Source organism: Salvia miltiorrhiza, chromosome 2 (assembly GCF_028751815.1).
Source record: "Salvia miltiorrhiza cultivar Shanhuang (shh) chromosome 2, IMPLAD_Smil_shh, whole genome shotgun sequence".
Classification (NCBI taxonomy): domain Eukaryota; kingdom Viridiplantae; phylum Streptophyta; class Magnoliopsida; order Lamiales; family Lamiaceae; genus Salvia; species Salvia miltiorrhiza.
In genome coordinates, this window is record NC_080388.1 from 53,947,396 (window position 1) to 53,965,287 (window position 17,892).

The 17,892-nt window shown below is 34.4% G+C and overlaps 1 protein-coding gene across 3 annotated transcripts; it reads right to left on the bottom strand.

The window, feature by feature from the left end:
• Positions 1-764: 764 nt before the first annotated feature.
• Positions 765-11,721, bottom strand: LOC131010255 (agamous-like MADS-box protein AGL11). 3 transcript variants are annotated; one of them, XM_057937693.1, is made up of 9 exons: positions 11,534-11,721; positions 10,642-10,867; positions 7,873-7,954; positions 7,717-7,778; positions 7,321-7,420; positions 1,913-1,954; positions 1,779-1,820; positions 1,501-1,658; positions 765-1,014 (listed from the first exon to the last, which is right to left on the bottom strand). In XM_057937693.1, the coding sequence occupies exons 2-9, from the start codon at positions 10,821-10,823 to the stop codon at positions 1,008-1,010; spliced, it is 675 nt and encodes a 224-aa protein (XP_057793676.1). In that variant the 5' UTR covers positions 10,824-10,867; positions 11,534-11,721; the 3' UTR covers positions 765-1,007. The 3 variants fall into 3 exon arrangements, with proteins under 3 accessions (XP_057793676.1, XP_057793674.1, XP_057793675.1); XM_057937691.1 differs by having other exon boundaries at positions 10,642-10,835; positions 11,534-11,718; XM_057937692.1 differs by lacking the exon at positions 11,534-11,721 and having other exon boundaries at positions 10,642-11,482.
• Positions 11,722-17,892: the final 6,171 nt, after the last annotated feature.

Sequence of the window (17,892 nt, forward strand, 5' to 3'; positions counted from 1 at the left end):
ATGACACAATTAGCACTAATAGTGCCATTTGTACTAACTGCTAGTGGTCGCGCCCTTACTCGCACAGTTGACACTAATTATGATAAGTGTACCTAATAAATGACACAATTGGCACTAATAGTGCCATTTGTACCATCATAACCCGCGAGCCCAACCCGTAACCCTAATCCAATCCGCCTAATTAAGGGCAAAATAGTCCTAAAACGTAAAAAATGATCAAAATTTGTATTTTTTAGATGAGTGGCCAAATGTTAAATTTTATTGCTCAATATAATTATATTATAAGTTGACTCTAATAATTATTGTCTCACACTTTCTTATATTATACACATAGTATGATCTTATTTTATAATTCAGCAAAAGGAAAAAGAATTATCCTAATTTGGTCGTACAAGTATCATTTATTTCGACTATCTTCTATATTTATCCACCCCTTTTTCCAATAGATACTTCATGTGTCTTTGAATCAATATCTCCTACCTAAAAAATCGTGTGTCGAGGATGTTGATGAATTATTTATAATCTGTAGTATTTTGTGTGCCATTGCTAAAATGTGACAACCCTTGAAATTAATTTGACTTTAGTAATAATAGATTTGATTTATATATATATATATATATATATATATATATATATATATATAAAAGTAATACTCCATATATAAGCATATTCGAATTTATATATATCAACGTTTGAATCCTAAATATTTTGAATTATTTGTATGTTTTCGTAAATTAAAATATGAATACCATCATAACCCCATATAAGCATATTCTTTGATTTATATAGGATAATATGCATTGATCAAGATAGAACCGACCACAAACACAACATAAATCAGTGGATTCATGTCTTGCGATAAACACTTGAAATAGCCACAAACGGCACTATTAGTTATATTAGATCGAATTAAACACTTGGAAATAGTAAGTTTTTTGTTCCTTTTTCTCACCCAACTTGCTGTCAGCCTCAGATTTGCATGATTAATCTTTCAGAATGTCACTTAATTAATACCTGCATCAAATATCCCAAGAAAAGAAACCTTAAAAAAACCTCGATTAAAAAAATAATAATAATCATAATTTCTATCGCCAGTGTTCAGCGATATTAATGAAATGTCTCCAACTTAAATTTCACTTTAAAAACTCTCAACTTTGAAAATAGTTCGATTTACATTTCACATTACAGATTTCAATGACAAAATGATAAATCACCTCGTCAGATTCTTAGATAAATTATATTACAGACCTTTTCCACCTAAGCATCTAAACCATGTATAATCCACCTAAGAATCTAGCAAGGTGATTCATCATTTCATAGTCAAATTTTGTAATGTGGCATATAAATCGAACTTTTTTCAAAGTTGAAGGTTTTTTAAGTGAAAACGTGAGTGGATAAAGTATTTGAAAAACGCTGAAGGCAAGGGACAATGGGAGACAAACTATGATTACTCCAAATAATAATAATAATAATAATCTGAGAATATATATATGTACATACCCAAGATGGACGGTTTTCTTGTCTGAAGGTGCTGCATAAACAGTTGCACTCTCCATCATGTTAAGTTGGAGCATATTTCTTGCATAGTATGCCTGAAAGGCAAAGTCTTGCCCAGATGGCATCATGCTCAGTTGCTGAAGCTTCTCATTTTCTTGAATCTGTCAAAAACAACAAAACAACACGTGTCGTATCGAGATTAGCTCTTTCTGGTTTGATTTTTCTGATACATTTTGTGTTCCAGGATAGCCTCCATATTTAATGTTTTTTTATTTAATTACCTTGGCTCTGAGGCAGGCATTTTCCTGCTCGAGCTGAGCTTCCTGCAGGGAGACAAGTGAAATAAAATCTTCAAAAGAGTTCAGGAAATAAACATAGTTTTTATGTTAGAATTTGGGCAGTTGTAAATAGTTACCCTTTTCTGCAGACACTCGGTTTCAGCAAGGATTAGTTCATGCTGCTCAACATCGCAAAAGCTCAGTACAAATCAAATATATTTATAGCATATATTATCATCACAGCAAGAAGAATTAAAAAATATGTTTGATTACATAAACAAAGAAATAGAAATGCTAACAAATTAATTGGATCATACATATACATGATAAACATCTTGCATGAATTATATTAAATCTATTTATATAAGAAAAAACAATTGAAATATGACACTGGCCACCGGGTCCTCACTTAAGTGAAGTGACCCGGGTTCGATCCCTCTTGGGAACGAATTGGTGATTGGAGATATAAGGTGGAGTTTGGTGAATGGAGAGATAAGGTGGTTCTTGGAGTGGATGGGGAACTAACTACTAACATCTAACATGACTTTGTTGAAATATAAATAAACTTGATTTTTAAATAAAGATATTTGTGTAGAAATGTCTAGAATATAAGAGAAGGATTAAAGAAAATAAAGAAATAGGAAATGAGCATGTGTGGAATTGTCTAGATTAGGAATTATCTAGAATAAGCTAAGCTTTTACCAACTTAAGTCGGTTAAGTGGATTAACCGACCTTTTCCACTATATATACATATGTAATACTTGTTTAGTGAGAGATAAGTGTGAAGAAAAGTTGAATTAAAAGTTTAAGAAGTCAAGCTCTTTTTACACGTCCACACACATACACATTAATATATTAAAGCTTCTTCACTACAAATTCTCATTCTCCAAAAATAAACTCCTACATCGATTTGCTTATATTCTCTCATATATATATTTTAAATTTCCAACAGAGTGGTATCAGAGCCACAAGATTCTACTTGTTGTATGGCGAATTTACAATCGTTTCAAGTCCCCATGCTCAACAAGAGCAACTTCGACAATTGGAGCATCAAGATGAAGGCACTATTAGGAGCCCACGACGTTTGGGAGATCGTGGAGAACGGCTACGAAGAGCCGCAGGACGAAGCCGCACTATCCCAACAACAAAAGGATAGATTGCGAGACGCGAGAAAGAGAGACAAGAAGGCTCTCTGTCTCATTTATCAGGCGCTAGGGGACGATGATTTCGAAAAAATCTCGAATGCAAGCACCGCCAAAGAAGCGTGGGAGAAGCTCCAGAACGCGTGCAAAGGAGCGGAGCAAGTAAAAAAGGTACGACTTCAAACTTTAAGAGGAGAGTTTGAGTCATTACATATGAAAGAGTCCGAATCGATTTCGGATTATTTTTCAAGAGTCTTGGCGGTGTCTAATCAAATGAAAAGAAATGGTGAAAAATTGGAGGATGTTAGAATTATGGAGAAAATATTGCGGTCACTAACCCCAAAGTTTGAGCACATTGTGGTGACAATCGAAGAAACTAAAAATTTGGAGGAGATGACGATCGATCTCTTGTTGGGGTCGCTGCAAGCATATGAGGAGAAGCAAAAGAAGAAGCAAGAAATTTCAGAGCAACTTTTAAAGTTGCACGTAAGCCCGAAAGAGAAAGAAGAAGGTCCGAGCAATGGCTATGGACAGTCCGGGAGAGGACGTGGCCAAGCGCAAGATCGAGGAAGAGGTCGTGGACGAGGACGAGGAGGCTTCGTCAACAGTAGTGAAAGAAAGGAGTTTACAAATTGTCGGGGAAGGAGCAACCCGCAGTCGAGGTACGATAAATCTTCGATAAAGTGTTATAATTGCCATAAATTTGGGCACTATGCTTCCGAGTGCAGAAGTGAAAAAGTAAGGATTGAAGAGAAGGCCAATTACGCCGAAAGCACAAATCAAGATATTGGTAGTGTGCTTCTGGCATATAAAGGAGAAGCTGGAAGAGATGACACGTGGTACCTCGACACCGGTGCTAGCAATCACATGTGCGGGAAGAGAAACATGTTCGTGGAGCTCGATGAATCGGTAAGCGGCAATGTCTCCTTTGGTGATGAATCTAAAATTCCAGTTAAAGGAAAAGGGAAAATTTTAATTCGCTTGAAGAATGGAAATCATGAATTTATTTCCAACGTTTATTACGTGCCCAATATGAAAAATAATATCTTGAGTTTGGGACAACTCTTAGAGAAAGGTTATGATATTCACATGAGAGATTATAACCTTTCAATAAGAGATGGCAAAAATAATCTTATTGCCAAGGTGCCAATGTCTAAAAATAGAATGTTCTTATTGAATATTCGAAATGACGTGGCAAAATGCCTGAAAGCGTGTTACCAAGATAAGTCTTGGTTGTGGCATCTTCGGTTTGGGCACTTAAATTTTGGCGGTTTGGAGTTGCTGTCAAAGAAAGAGATGGTGAGAGGACTACCATCCATCAAACATCCCGATCAACTCTGCGAAGGTTGTCTACTCGGGAAGCAGTTCAGAAAGCCATTCCCAAAGGAGTCAAGCTCAAGAGCTCAAAAGCCACTGGAGTTGATTCATGCTGACGTGTGTGGGCCGATAAATCCAAGCTCCCTCGGTAAAAATAATTATTTTCTGCTCTTCATTGATGATTTTTCTAGAAAAACGTGGGTATATTTCTTGAAGCAGAAGTCAGAAGTATTTGATGCTTTCAAGAAATTCAAAGCTGCCGTCGAGAAGGAGAGCGGACGACAAATCAAGGCCCTGAGGTCCGATCGAGGCGGAGAATTCACGTCAAGGGAGTTTCTAGAATTCTGCGAAGCAAATGGAATTCGGCGGCCCCTGACAGTTCCGAGATCCCCCCAACAAAATGGAGTGGCGGAAAGAAAAAATAGGACAATCATGGAGATGGCGAGGAGCATGCTAAAGACGAAGAATCTGCCTAAAGAGTTTTGGGCCGAAGCAGTGGCGTGCGCGGTGTACCTATCCAACCGATCGCCGACAAGGAGCGTGTGGGGAATGACTCCACAAGAAGCCTGGAGCGGGAGAAAGCCAGGAATTTCCCACCTAAAGGTATTTGGAAGTAAAGCCTACGTGCATGTACCAGATGAGAGAAGGAAGAAGCTCGATGATAAAAGTGAAGCATTCATCTTTATCGGGTACGACTCTAACTCTAAAGGCTATAAGTTATATAATCCAAATACCAAGAAAACAGTGATAAGTCGAGACGTGGAGTTCGACGAAGAAGGAGTCTGGGATTTCAGCTCCAACGGTGACTTCACCTACATCCCACAGTTAGAAGAACAAAGAGCAGAAGAGCAAGTTGGAGAAGTCCAACAAGAGCCAGTGACTCCACCAGCTTCACCAGTGCCAGTCACTGAAGACTCGCCACCATCTTTCTTAAATGAAAGAGCCACACCACGAGCAAGGAGTTTGGGCGAGATATATGAGGATACTGAAAGGTTAGAAGATCTTACCTTATTTTGCCTATTTGCTGATTGTGAGCCTGTTAGCTTTGAAGAAGCAGCAGATAGTGAAAATTGGCGAGTCGCGATGGATGAAGAGATCAAGGCCATAAAGAAGAATGATACGTGGGAGCTCGTGGCACTACCGAAAGGGCACAAGGCTATTGGAGTCAAGTGGGTGTATAAAGTTAAGAAGAATTCCAAGGGTGAAGTGGAAAGATATAAAGCAAGGCTGGTTGCAAAAGGATATAGCCAAAGAGCTGGAATTGATTATGATGAGGTATTTGCTCCTGTTGCTCGCTTAGAAACTATCAGACTAATACTCTCTCTTGCAGCCCAAAATAGATGGAAGATTTATCAAATGGATGTCAAGTCAGCCTTCTTGAATGGATATATAGACAAAGAAGTCTATATCAAGCAGCCAATGGGCTACGAGGTAAAAGGGCAAGAAGATAAAGTCTTGAAGTTAAAGAAAGCCCTATACGGACTAAAGCAAGCACCAAGGGCATGGAATAGCAGGATCGATAAGTACTTGGAGGAGAATGGTTTCACCAAATGCCCTCACGAGCATGCTCTCTACGTAAAAGCCAATGGAGGAGAAGTCTTAATTGTGTGCTTGTATGTAGATGATTTGATTTTCACAGGAAATAATCCAAAGATGATTGAGGAGTTCAAGAAGGCCATGTCAAAGGAGTTCGAGATGACAGACATTGGGCTGATGGCGTACTATCTCGGCGTGCAAGTCAAGCAACTCGAAGATGGGATCTTCATCACACAAGAAGGATACGCCAAGGAAATCCTCAAGAAGTTCAAGATGGAGGGCTGCAAAGCAATCAACACGCCAGTGGAATGCGGGATCAAATTATCCAAGAATGATGGAGGAGAAAAAGTGGACCCGACATTGTTCAAGAGCTTGGTTGGAAGTTTACGGTACTTAACTTGCACAAGGCCGGATATTCTTTATGCGACAGGACTCGTAAGTCGCTATATGGAAAATCCAACCACTACGCATTTTAAGGCGGCAAAGAGAATTCTTCGCTACCTCAAAGGTACGCTCAACTATGGCCTGTTCTATTCATGTACTGATGATTATAAGCTTGTTGGGTATAGTGATAGCGATTGGGCCGGAGACAATGACGATCGCAAGAGTACAAGCGGTTTCGTATTTTTCATGGGAGACACTGCTTTCACGTGGATGTCAAAGAAGCAACCCATAGTCACTCTATCAACATGTGAAGCTGAATATGTGGCTGCCACATCCAGTGTTTGCCATGCAGTTTGGCTCAGAAGCCTATTAATGGAGCTCGGATGGCCACAAAAGGAGCCAACAACTATTTGCGTGGATAATAAGTCAGCAATCGCGCTCTCAAAGAATCCGGTGTTTCATAATCGAAGCAAGCATATTGACACCCGCTTCCACTACATCAGAGAATGCATCGCAAAGAAGGAGGTTCAAGTGGAATACGTGAAATCACAAGATCAAGTTGCAGACATCTTCACAAAGCCACTTAAGCATGAAGATTTTATCAAGCTGAGAAGTTTGCTCGGAATGACAAATCAAGTTTAAGGGGGAGTGTTGAAATATAAATAAACTTGATTTTTAAATAAAGATATTTGTGTAGAAATGTCTAGAATATAAGAGAAGGATTAAAGAAAATAAAGAAATAGGAAATGAGCATGTGTGGAATTGTCTAGATTAGGAATTATCTAGAATAAGCTAAGCTTTTACCAACTTAAGTCGGTTAAGTGGATTAACCGACCTTTTCCACTATATATACATATGTAATACTTGTTTAGTGAGAGATAAGTGTGAAGAAAAGTTGAATTAAAAGTTTAAGAAGTCAAGCTCTTTTTACACGTCCACACACATACACATTAATATATTAAAGCTTCTTCACTACAAATTCTCATTCTCCAAAAATAAACTCCTACATCGATTTGCTTATATTCTCTCATATATATATTTTAAATTTCCAACAGACTTTGACCGATCAAAAAAAAAATAAAAAAAAATGATAAGGTTTAATTAGATGTTATGAAATTAATTAATAGTCAAACAAATTAAAAAATTTACATGATGGTGAATGTACCTTCTTGCCCCTGATTCTAGTGATGCCTCTCTCAAGCCTGCTCTCCAGCTGCTTCAACTCTTTCACATTTAGAGAGCTCAACCCTTCACCCATAAGATGCCTGTAAAAAATCATAATATAATAAATTAGTTCTAAAAATTTATCATAAAATTTTAAACCTTGGAATTATATTATTTATATAACGGAAAAATTGGGCTACTTAGTGAACTTATATACTCCTTTATAATATACTAGTTCTAAAAAAGATTGCAAATTTCAATTTATCATAAAATTTTAAACCTTGGAATTATCATAAGGTTTCACAAAGGTGGTTCCTTTATGTTGATCAGACATAAGTTTTTGATGCTACAACATTTGTATGCAAATTGCTGTCTTTTCAATTAAATATTTTATTACCTGTTGGAGTTCTGGAGCATCTGTATTTGCTGACGCAGCTTCTTGGACTCTTGTTGGTAAAACTGCAACAACGTGGGAAAAGTCAAATATTTTTGTTCATGTAGCATTAATTTCTGTTATATTTTAATTAGTTTAATTTCGGCCAGCAAAACATACTTGGGCATTGATTTCTTGAGTGGTGCAAGCATTTGAGCTATCTGTAGTTGATTTCTTGTATCTCTCAATAGTTGATCTAATGCTGGATACATAAAACATTTATACAAAGCTTGAATGCTAGCTACTAATTAAATTAAGTTGTTTCAAACGCAATCTCTGTTTTAAAATGGTCTGGTATTCTACTACTAGGAAAAATACAGGAAATGTGATGACATCGAATCATGATATATATTGCAAAAGCAATTTTTATAAGATTTCACCATGTTAATGCATGTAAGAGAGAGAAATAAGGCTATATATAAAAACAATGAAAAGAAAAGTTTAAAAACTCATGCAAACTCAAGAATTGAACTTCATTAAAATCTTTCTGGCGAAAATTCAATAGGATGAATATTAAAGTATGAAAACGAGTATCCCTATATATATATAAAAGCGTTCATCCTATGTAAGAAAGTGTAGCACAAGTTCATGTTTTTCTTACACTTCATACCCTAAAGGCAAAGAAAGCTATTAGAAGGGTGACAACTTATTGGTAGAAAGTGGCCAACATAAACGTGGTAATGAATGGGGAGTATCTCTGATTCTTTTAGGATAACATGAAAAAACATGGAGTAATTGTTATTGATCAGAGTGTCACGTGATTGGACCAAAACCCATGACAAATCCAAAGATAAAAAGGAGGTGACAAGGTGTGTGCATGCATGCTGAAGTGAGAGGAGCGAGCAGACAGCCCTCAAATGCTTCAATCAGTTCAGCAGAGAGAGAGAGAGAGTCTTGAAAACTAGAGTGGAAATGGAATATGAGAAATGAACAGTTAGAATTGATGTGAGTTGTTGGCAATGATCTGCTCACACACACACACAAACACAAGGTGAAATCTGGTAAAAGCTAGAAATGGAAAAGATATTGAAAGGAATATATTGCGATGAATGTTGAAGCATCATTATGCTGTAACTCTCGGACATGACTACACACACTACGTGTGACACCAAATAAATTCAACAATAAAATCATGGCGCTCAAGAAGAATTAATCATGGGACATATAGGTAATAAGGCCAATAAAGAGTGATTAATTCTTGAGCGCCATGATTTTATGGAGAGCAATATACAATTTCTTTCTCAAACATTTTTCATGTCTCCACATACACAAAATAGAATGAAATTGTTCACTATTTCACATTTAATATCAACAAAGAGTCTTAACTAATTTCACTAATCAATATCAGCGTGCAGTTTGTATGACTATAATATTATAAAATTGTAAGGATATGTATTATGTAATAATACAAGTAATTTTTATGCAGAAATATCATAATACAACTGTCATATGCTAGCTTATTAAGTTATTATGATTCACTTTATTCATATTTTATTTTCTAGTTTTAAAATAATAGTAATAATGAAAACAAAAGGTTCAGGACGTAAAATGCATCCTGATCAATTATTAGGCTTTACAAAGTAATCAATATGATGAAATTAAACCTTATATTTCTCAATTACCAATGTACTAATTATACTTTTATGCTCTAACATGATCAGGGAGATAGACAAAAGCCCTATCAAAATTTTCCTTTTCTCATGATACTTAGTTTTCTATTTCTGTGTGTCCCAAAATTGGAAAGACAAACAACCTAAGACAATAGAGATGTTCATGTCTTAACCTTTAAACACTGCAGCATATTTAAGTACTGACAAACTTTTCTGTTAATTTGATAAGAATTACAAACATATTGTGGAGATTTATGTAATGCTAGAATGAGAAAACCTTGGAAATCCGAAACCCTGCATAAAAGCAAAACCGTAAGTCTTGAACAACAAATTTGTGAAAGAATCATAAACTACTGGTTTTTACCACTGCTGTTTGTCTGTCTGTTATGGTGTCAGACACTTTTCCTATGCTACCAAGCTGTCTTGGATTGGATACAATATATGATCAACAAATTAATCTTATTTTCTTCGAAGATCTCATTAGTATATTTTCCATACCTTATATCAAAATTGGGTTTATATTAATTTCCTTTTTATCTTAATTTCTGATATTATTCAAACACGATCACTGCAATTTCAATTTCCAATTGGTTACAGACACACACCTCTCTTTTGAGAACTTCCAACACTAAAAACTACTTATGTTTAGTTCTATTTATATTGGTCTCGATGAGACAAGAACCTAATCATCTCTCACACTCAAACATACACAAAAATAGAAGATGAGATCCATTATCTCATAATTTTTTGTGTGACAGCGTGTTTCATTATTACATATACTCATTTAATAACATTTTTTTATAAAATTAAACTTTATTTTAACATTATGAATTATACTTAACTTTTATTTGTAAAATTAAAGTTAAAATATTAGATACCGTAGTTTTGAATTTATCAACCCTAATAATGACTTACTAATTAATAAAAGTAAAATTAAATTATAGAAATAATTAATTACATAATCTAATTGGATGAACTAAACCTAGTTAATAATTACAAATTAAACAAAAGCATACAAAACTGAATCGAAGAAGAAAAAGATGAAAGAAAAATAAAAATAAATTAAAAGTGACTCAAATAACGTTAGTATAAGGATAACTCTAATTAAAAAAAGTATTGTCAACAGCCAAACTAGCTAAATCTTACCCAAAAAAAAATCGAGATAAATGATTTCATACATACATCCATCTCCCAGAAAAACCTCATGAAATCAAACAGCAGCAGAAACATTTTGAAGAAGTATGTATGTGTATATGTTGTAAGAGATGAATTAATTTACTTGTTGTTGGCATATTCATAGACGCGGCCGCGGCTGGAGAAGACGATGAGAGCAACTTCTGCATCGCAGAGAATGGAGAGTTCATAAGCCTTCTTCAATAATCCATTCCTGCGCTTGCAGAAGGTCACCTGTCGATTCGTGTTGTTCTCGATCCTCTTTATCTCGATCTTGCCCCTTCCCATCTCTGAAGAACCCTAGCTCCCCAGAATTCAAGGGAAAAAAACATCTTGTAAAATTAAAATCCTCAAATTAAATCTTAGTTGGAGGAAATTGATCACACGTGCTTTGTTCATGACTACATATGATTGAAGAGCTTGCAATTTTAAGGGGAGATCGGAACATAAACTAATCATCAGATCTAGCTTGTCCTATAACCACAACACTTTTGAGAAAAATCTTAGGTATATATAGGTCACAACACAGTTAGGTTGCTCCAAGGATGAACTGATTTCTCCTTTCAGACACAAACAAAAACATGTTGCCAAGTAATTTCGTAATAAAACAGTAAATCTAGCTCTCTAAAGCGTTGTCCGAAAAAGTTCACGAACAAAAAACACACGAAAATACAAGGAGCTCGAAAAAACAATCAATTCAAAACTCTTCTAGCAAACATCACTCATCGTCACAAATTATTCAAATCAGTTCCCCAAGAAAGAGATTAACTCTAGCTAGAGAAAAAAAAAGTGGAAGAAAAATTAAACCACAGTTTTTAATGCAAAGATAACATGATTTATTTAGATTCAGCTGCAGATCTATCTGAGAGAATGCTAAATTAGCTAGGAGAAAAAAAAATTAAAAAACATTTGGAACTGTGCCAAATGCATGGAGAGGAAATATATGTTTTTTTCGAAGATAAGGAATTGATCGGCATGTGTATATGAAAGCTACAAACCTGGGAAAATTTTGCTATTTTCCGGCGACAATTTTGCTTTGGCGAAAGCTTACACGAATTCCAAACAATCCCTTGAAAAAAGACCTCTTTAACTCGGCCTCTTCAATGAAATCATCATACATATATACCTCTTTCTTTCTTTGTACATGTTTCGCTTTAGCTCCTAGGTTGGCATATACGTCTGTCTATGTAGAGAGAGAGAGAGAGAGAGAGAGAGAGCTGGCCGAGAAAATGACTTGTTTACTATATACAAACCAAGCGTGAAATTGTGGCTTGGTGATTAATATCAGCTCTGCTGCTACAAGTTTACCAAAAACAGCAATGGGGCTAGACTTTTTATTTTTAGTTTTGAAATAAAATAAATTGCATTTGTAATTTGTGTGTATATATAATTTTAAATATCAAGATTGCATGCTAATCATAAATTAATATATATAGTAGTTCAGATCGTATAAAATAAAAATTATTTCCAGTCCTTAAATCATGAAAAAAAAATATTCAAATTCATCGCTATATATGGTGAATGAATTCATGCTCCAAGATTCAAATTTTATAAAAGCATTCATAGCACGGCTCGTTGGGCCAGCTCCAACGAGCCCGTTGTCGCTGCCGCAACGTCTGGCTAGAGAGAGGACTCGCGATTCCGCATTGGGCTAGGGGGATTTGTGTGGGGGCATGTGCTATGCATAAAAAAATTAAATTTCATATTTCTAGAAAAGCCTACACTTTTCAATGTTGATTTCATATAAAATAAAATTAATGCAATTTCTCTTTTTATAGTGCACTTTAATTATATTGTAAAGAAGCCTTTTCGATGTGGGATTCAAAGTTTATATTTTCAAATAGTTTTAATTTTAATTTCTTTTCTATTTTAATTATTGTAATCTTGAAATCCAAATTTAATGATTTTTTTAATTCAATATTTATTTTCATCTTGAAATGCATTTATTTTGGAGAAAATATAAATGAAATGTATAGAGCCCAGTTTAGCCTCCTACTGTAGAGGAGAAGCTCTTAAGTGGGAACCACTTCTATAGAACCCCCAAATTAAGGGGCTTTTGAACTGGAGATGCTTTCAGTGACTAAAATTTTATTTTTTTGAATCCATTATTTTTCACATCAAATCATAATTTTTCATAGTAAACTAATGACAAACTTATTTTAAAATATAGTGATAATGATTGTTAAATGATATTAAAAATAAAACACTCAGATAAGTGAAATGAGACTAATTCAAACATCCTATTATGTAATAGGAGATATTAGAAAGTGGTAAAAGAGGATCAAATTTTTGTCTCAAGTCATAATTGAAATACCCGCCTGCCCAAATACACATAAAAACTCTCGCAGATACCAGAGTTAGTACTGAGTGAGATATTGTAACAGACAGGGTAATAAGAACAGTAACTGAGACGGACACACGATATGGTAACTCAGTTCGGTGATAGAACACCTACGTCTGGGGGGTCTCGCCCAAGGGAAAACAATTCACTATAAAATATTCAATTACAGTAGGACTTACACAAGACTCAATCTTTCTATGCCTCTATAATTTTCTAAAACCTCAACACTAGAGAAAAGTCGAAATCTATATAACACTAACCTTCTAAGTGTGAACCCCGACGAACACACTTACTCCCTTACAACTCAAAATTCAATTCTCAAATGAGATATACAGAAAATACCTAGACAAAACGTGTTGCCCTCAATAAACGCTTATTCAAATTTCAATGTATAAAAAAGTGAACTTGACTTCTAGGAGAACTCGACTTATATAAAAAATAAATAAAAGACTCCTTCTTCTATTAGAACTCGTCGATGATAAGCTTTAAGTCGATCCATAAAATATGAGAAGTCCACCACGAAAATATCTCTTGAGAACAGATCAAGATCTTCAAGAAATTCTGTACTTATCTGTAAAAGAATCTTCTGAGAATATTCTAGTGCAGACGGTAATTCAAGTGGTATCTCCGATGATATCAACAAATAACCAAGTGTCTATATAAATGGCAATATCTAAATAGAGTAAACACAACTCTAACAATAATTATTGCAAGCTGAATCGTATTTATGATTGTGCAACACCAAGCGAGCGCCGCTGAAATTTAAAAAAACTACCGAATTGGCTTATGGAAATTTGGAAAAAGTGTAGAAACTAATTAAGGATTTACATAAGTAAAAAACTTGTCATTTCTTATATCATAGAAATTTGAGTACAATCGGTTGCACAGTACAATCGGATTGCAACAAATGAATGTACCGTATGAATAAACATTTTGACCTGGATTAGAATCCTGAGGAGGACGGATTTTAACTTTATTTATTAAATACGTCTGTTCATTAGTTATGTTGATATGTTCGTAAAATTTATAAATTTGTTCGTTATTCTCCATTCTCTCGAAAAATATAATTCTCTATGAAATCTAACCCTAATATATATATATAGGTATTGGAAAGTGAATGGAGAAAAGAATACTCCCTCTGTCCCATGAAGCATGATCTAGCTAGTTCTTTTCGACACGAGAATTAAGAAATTTGTATTTTGTGTGTAAAGTGTGGTAGGTGAAAAGGTGAATAAATGATAAATTTTTTGCTATTTTTAGAAACATGTCAAGTTTCGTGGGTTTATATGCGTGACGATGATGTTTACACATCCAATCCCACTAACCACTTGTCGATAAATTCGTAATATTCAAGATTAAGATTTTGAGTAGTCCAATATATTGAAAAAAAAAGGTATCATGCATAATGGTCAAAATTAATACTATATGACATATGCTTATATGTTGCCATATTAGGGTTTGGTGCAGTCCACGTAAATACACATATCTAATTATAATTAATTATGTTTGTTGGAGATTGTGATGCACGAGTGAAATTACTTCTTTAGCTAATTGCATTGTTAACTTGGCCTTCTTATATATCCCGAGTCCAATGAACTACTAATAGGAAATCGATCGATTTCAAATCTTCATGTTATCATCACCTTTATTTATCTTTGATTGACTATATTCAGTTAAACTTCAGTCAGTTTTATGATTGAAAGATTGTATATTATTCTCTTAAAAAAATTATAAATTCAAATCTCATCAATTTTGAGAAAGTGCGTGATATCTTAAAAAATGTAGAATACAGACTTTGGACGCGTGTAATAGTAATAACCCTTTTCAGTACTACCTACAATTATGGTTTTAAGATGTACTCCTATGTACATACATGTATGTATTATATTAAAAGAAATAGATTAATTTTATCAAAATTTTGAAGTATTTTAGATACAAAGAATTCTTTTCTTAATTAATTATATAGAAATAAATAATACATACAAACACATACTATAAACAACTCGTAAACTATTGAAAGCTCGATTGAGAAAAAGCTACAAAGGTCCGTATTTATTTGGAATTATTATGTGAGATTGACCAGTATTTTAAATATATGTTGAGTCATGTTTCTGAAGATTCAAGATTGGCAAGGCCGTGCCAATTGAGTTAATTGGACCATGACAAAATCTCAAAGTATGAGGATTTTAGGATTGAAGTTTGAAGAGGAAAGTGACAATTTAGCAAAGATTCATGCTGCTAAAAAAATTGCCAAATCATATTGTAAACATGACTACTCGATGATTTTTGTTTATTCTTATTTTTTGTATTTTTCTCCTACCAAGTTCGAAAAACTAGTTCTTACTTTTAGATTCTTGGAAATATTTGATATAAAAAAAAATACAAATACATGTCTGAACAATGATGGGAAATAATTATTGTACTAAAAGTATTACGTACTATATTAATTGTGTTTTTTTTATATAAATTTACAATATTAAATAAATTAATTAAATGACCGCGCCACAGGGGACTCGAACTCAAGACCATTGGCCTTATAAGGCATTAACCCCTTACCGTTTAAAGTATTGCGTACTATAAATCTATATTGTCTTGGCATAAAGTATAGATAGCATATTATGTTCTTATTATATGTATTTAATTTATAAATCTATACTGTCTTGGCATAAAGTATAGATAGGCCTATTATATTCTTATTATATGTATTTAATTTTACTAAATTGTATATAAATGTTATCATACATTGAAATGCATGTGTTTGAAAATTATAAATTAATATTTTTGGGACCTAAAAATTTTAATCAATAAATTCATAATTTAATAATTTATCGATAAATTAATAACTTGTTAATTTATAATGTGTAAAGATAAATGAGCGCTAATATTTAAATTAAATGGCTAATTGCCTGTAAATCTATAATGTTTTTCAGAATTTGGTTATTGTACCATATCTGAAAAAGTGACTTCTAAATTCATAACGTTTCATTTTCGTCTCAAATTAGTCTGATGACTAGTTTTTTCTTACGCAGACGCAGAAAATGACACGATGGCAGTCGGAATTGACACGGTGGCAGTCGGAATTAACACTTGGACACATACATGACATGTGAAAAAAAAAAAAACATCATCATCTTCCCGAGCCTCCACCACTCCCAAACCCTCGTCGGCCCTCTCCCATCCCCTCCTCCGTCGGCTCTTCCCCTTCCTCCACCTCCCCCGGACCCTTCCACTTCCCTCCCCCTGCCGCCGCCACTTTCCCCACAACCGCAAACCCTCCCCTGTCAGCCCTTCCCCCATCCTCACCTCTGTCGGACACTCCCCCTTCCTCTACCTCGGTGCTGCCACTTCCTCATCCCTGCAAACCCAAAATCAAGGCGACGAATCTAAGGCTCAACAACGAAGGCGTCGACAGATTTTTGCTTCACCTTTGAAATGTTCACCTTGTTGTTTTTCTTAGTTATGGCATATGGTTTTTGATTTCACCCCTTTTCTAGAAGAATTGATGGATGATTTTGGTGTTGCGGAATGTGCATTATTATTAATTGTAGGAGAGCGACGAGGATCCAGGGCATGGCTTGGTGACGAGGGTGGCGTCGGTAGGATCTGGGAGATTTCATGCAGGTGGCGGCGGCGTAGAGTTTGGGGGTGGAGAGTCTGGGGAAGACGGTGATGAGGGTTTTCATCTTTTGTTTTTTTTTTTCACATGTCATATATGTGTCCAAGTGTCAATTTCGGCTGTCACCGTGTCATTTCCGGCGTCGACATAAGAAAAAAATCGATCACCAGACTAATTAAGAGACGAAAATGAAACGTTATGGATTTAAAAGTCACTTTTTCAGATCTGATGCAATAACCAAATTCTGAAAAACGTTATGGATTTACAGGCAATAACCAAATGCATGTATCTACCAATTCATTGTGGCTGATATTACTGGAGATCCTAATGATGATTAAGTTGAAGATGATTTCAACAATATGTTCATATTTTAACAAGTTACCATAGTATACATAATTGTAATATTTTAACACTTATTAATTTATAATATTAACAGGGTGTGTGTCGGTCTAGCGGTAGTGTGGTTAATATCCAAAATCTTAGGTCTTGGGTTCGAGTCCAACATGGCGCGCGCGTTCTTTAAATTTCTTTATTTACTTTTTAATTTCTCAATTTATAATATTAATTAACAGGACCTATATATTTATAAATGAGTCATCTAAAAATATTATATTATTATTGTATTAAAATTGATGGTTTTTTGAATTGACCTAAGTTGGGACATAAGAAATTTATTACTTTATAGGGTTTATTAATTTATTGAGTATTATTTTAAAAATGATTTACTATAATTGTAAAATCAAATAGATCAAATTATTAATTAAAAGTTTAAATATCGTAAAATCAAATAGATCAAATTATTAATTAAAAAATTAAATATAATAAATATTTATTATGTGTATATCGTACGCTCTTTCTGCTATTGATTCAAAAATATGTCCACATAATATAAATGATGAAACATGTATCAACATTTTTATTTAAATAATATTAAAACTCTGTAAAATTGGACCTGAGCGGCGTAGATTGTTGAAGGAATGAAAAACACTTCAAAAATACGAAGAGCACGTTGATAAATTAAAGAAATTGCTCGTGTATTGATAGATAGCGTAAAACTTACAAATGGAGTACTGAGCTCACAATATATAGGGAAGATACAATGGAGGTAAAACAAGAAAATCCTTAAACTCACGTACGCTACATGCACAATCTGAATCTTGATCGTCTTTATATGGGATATCGTTAGTAACTAATTAGCAGCTTTTATTGGATATGTTGTCATAACCTTAACCAGCATTAACATTGTGTTCTTGTCTTTTGACACTTCGCTTCCAGCTTGGTATATTGATGATGATAGATTAATGAGCATTGACTATTTTTGACTCATTTGGATCAGCTCTGACATATGATCTTCAGTTCACCCTGTCATCATCGTTGACTTATTTTTATGAATTTCTCAA

Coding starts and splice junctions, on each gene's coding strand:
- LOC131010255 (XM_057937693.1), bottom strand. CDS start 10,823: ATGGGAAGGGGCAAGATCGAGATAAAGAGGATCGAGAACAACACGAAT. Junction 7,421..7,716: donor ATGCTCCAGAACTCCAACAG/GTAATAAAATAT, acceptor GATTTTTTACAG/GCATCTTATGGGTGAAGGGT. Junction 1,659..1,778: donor ATGCCTGCCTCAGAGCCAAG/GTAATTAAATAA, acceptor TGTTTTTGACAG/ATTCAAGAAAATGAGAAGCT.